Source organism: Olea europaea, unplaced genomic scaffold, assembly GCF_002742605.1.
Source record: "Olea europaea var. sylvestris unplaced genomic scaffold, O_europaea_v1 scaffold15520, whole genome shotgun sequence".
NCBI lineage: Eukaryota > Viridiplantae > Streptophyta > Magnoliopsida > Lamiales > Oleaceae > Olea > Olea europaea.
Genome location: NW_019233119.1, coordinates 1 through 2,565, shown reverse-complemented (window position 1 = coordinate 2,565; position 2,565 = coordinate 1). Strand labels below are relative to the sequence as shown.

The window sequence follows — 2,565 nt, the reverse complement described above, 5'->3', positions numbered from 1 at the left end:
AGAAAATGGTGGGATGATTATAATTTTCATCAACATTGAAGCTATAAGCATTCTCAGATGTCCGTTCAGCTGGATTCATTGGTTGACAATGATCGACTGGAATTGAATCGATGGACTAATTGTTTTCAAACAGGGTTTTCATGAAATCCATTTCGTCATTACATGATTCGAAATTGAAAAATGGCGTAGAGTCTTCATCATTAGAGAGTGGTGTGCCGACGTTGGACGGATTTGCTGCAGTGGTAGTGGTACCGGAATTTGAGTTAGTGGAGGTGGAACCATTACTGAAATACTTTTTATGATGTAATTTTATAATAGTGTTAACTATCTTCTATCTCCTTTTACTTTTTTTTATATTTCTCCTTGAAATCTGCCTCCTTTTTGTGGCATTCCAATGATTCTTTACTGAATTTTTAGTTCTTCCAGGAATGTACTTAGCTATCTCTGGCCATTGATTTCCAAGTCTTTCATGTACTTGAATTAACTGTCTCTCTTCATCTTCAGTCCAAACGTCCTTCTTGATATGAGGATGCAGATGATTATTCCATCGCTCGCGGCACTGTTTTCCCACTCTACCAACCATTTCTTCAGCTATTATAGCCCATTTCCTCAATCCAAATTGATATACTAAGCCAATTAGTCTCCTGTTTTCTTCCTCTATCCACTGGCCTTTTATCTGATATCGGGAAGAAGAACTATTCTCTCTCTTCTCCTTCTGATCAGGATTGACGGGTGCAGGTATCACACTTATTGAAAGAATTTTACCTGAAGTTTTTTTTTCATGTTGAAGTCCTTCCATGAAGCTTAGCTCTCCGATTGTTTAATTACTGGTTATGCCATTTGAAAAAAAATCGAAAACTAATTTACTTCATTAGAAGGAAAATGGTCTAGGGTTTAGGGTCCAGGGTCTAGGGCTTAGGGTTAAGGTTTAGGGCTTGGGCTTTAGGGTTTCTGGGACTCGGTGTGCAGGACATGTCTAGGACGCAGCCTTATTTTTAGGCATTTCTAATCAGTTTCTGGGACACGGTGTGTAGGCCTTGTTCGAGACTCGTCCTAGTCGCGGACGCAATCTGATTTTTAGGCATTTCTAGGCAGTTTATGGGCACGATGTGTAGGCCATGTCTGAGACGCGTCCTGGCCATGGACGCAATCTGATTTTCAGGCATTTCTAGGCAGTTTGAGGGCACGGTGTGCAGGTAATGTTCGGGACGCGTCCTGACCACGTTCGGGACGTTATCAGATTTTTAGACAAATGAAGGAAGCACGGTGTGCAGGTCTTGTTAGGGGCGCAGGCATGTTCCTGGGCATTTTGGGTAGTTTTTGAGACACGGTGTGTAGGCCAAATTTGGGACAAGTCATGGCCACTGATGGGACGCAGCCTCATTTATAGGCATAATTTGATAGTTTTTGGGCACTATGTGCAGGCCATGTCCGGGACGCATTCTGGATGCGACATGGACGTAGCTTGATTTTTAGGCATTTCTAAGCAGTTTCTACGTCATGGTGTGCAAGCTATGTTCAGAACGCAACCGAGCCACGATAGGGACGGAGCTTGATTTTTAGGTATTTTAGGTCAATTTTTGGACACGATACGTAGACCATGTTTGGGACTCATCCTGATCGTGGTAGGAATGCAACTTAATTTCTTGGCATTTCTAGGGAGCTTCTAGGACACAGTGTGCTGGCAATGTCCAAGATAGGTAGGGATGTAGCCTGATTTTCATGATATTCTAGGCAACTTCTAAGACGAGGTGCACAGGCCATGTTCGGGACTCGTCTGGGCCGCGATGGGGATGCAGCCTTATTTCTAGGCATTTCTACGCAGTTTCTGGGACACGGCGTGCAAGCCATGTCCTGGCCACGGTAGGGACGCTACCTATTTTTTGGCAGTTCCAGATAGTTTCTGGGTCACAGTTTGTAAGCTATGTCCAAGATACGGTAGGGACGTATCCTAATTTTTGGGTATTTCTAGACACTTTTCTGGTACACAGTGCTAAGGCAATGTACGGGATGCGTCTGGGCCGCAACAGGGATGCAACCTAATTTCTAACCATTTCTAGGCAATTTCTGGTACACAGAGTACAAGCCACGTCCACCACGCGTCAAGGACGTAGCTTGATTTTCAGGTATTTCTAGGCAATTTCTGGGACACGGTGTGTAGGCCATGAATGGGATGCCTCTGGGCGACGACAGGGACACAGCCTGATTTTCAGGTATTTTTGGGAAGTTTTTAGGCATGGTGTGCAGGCCACGTCTGGGACGTGTTCTGACCACGGTGGGGACGCCGCCTGATTTTCAGGCATTTGTAGGTAGTTTAGGGACATGGTGTGCAGGCCATGTCCAGAATGCGTCCTAGTCGCAGTAGGGACGCAGCCCGATTTTCAGGCATTTATTGGCAATTTATGGGACCCGATGTACAGGCCATGTCCGGGACGCATCATGGCCATGGTAGGGATGGAGCCTGTTTTTCAGGCATTTCTTAGCAATTTCTAGGACTCGGTGTGCAGGCCATGTCTAGGATGCGGCAGGGATGCTTACGAACTGTCAGGTATTCTTAGGTAGTTT

The 2,565-nt window shown here is 45.2% G+C and overlaps 1 protein-coding gene across 1 annotated transcript; it reads right to left on the bottom strand.

Annotated features, from left to right (window-relative positions):
• Positions 1–162: 162 nt before the first annotated feature.
• Positions 163–799, bottom strand: LOC111376702 (transcription factor MYB119-like; the record flags this gene model as incomplete). Its single annotated transcript, XM_022999674.1, has 2 exons — positions 346–799; positions 163–284 (listed from the first exon to the last, which is right to left on the bottom strand). Coding segments are annotated over exons 1-2 (576 nt in total), but the record flags the coding sequence as incomplete, so codon positions are not given.
• Between the last annotated feature and the right edge of the window lie 1,766 nt (positions 800–2,565).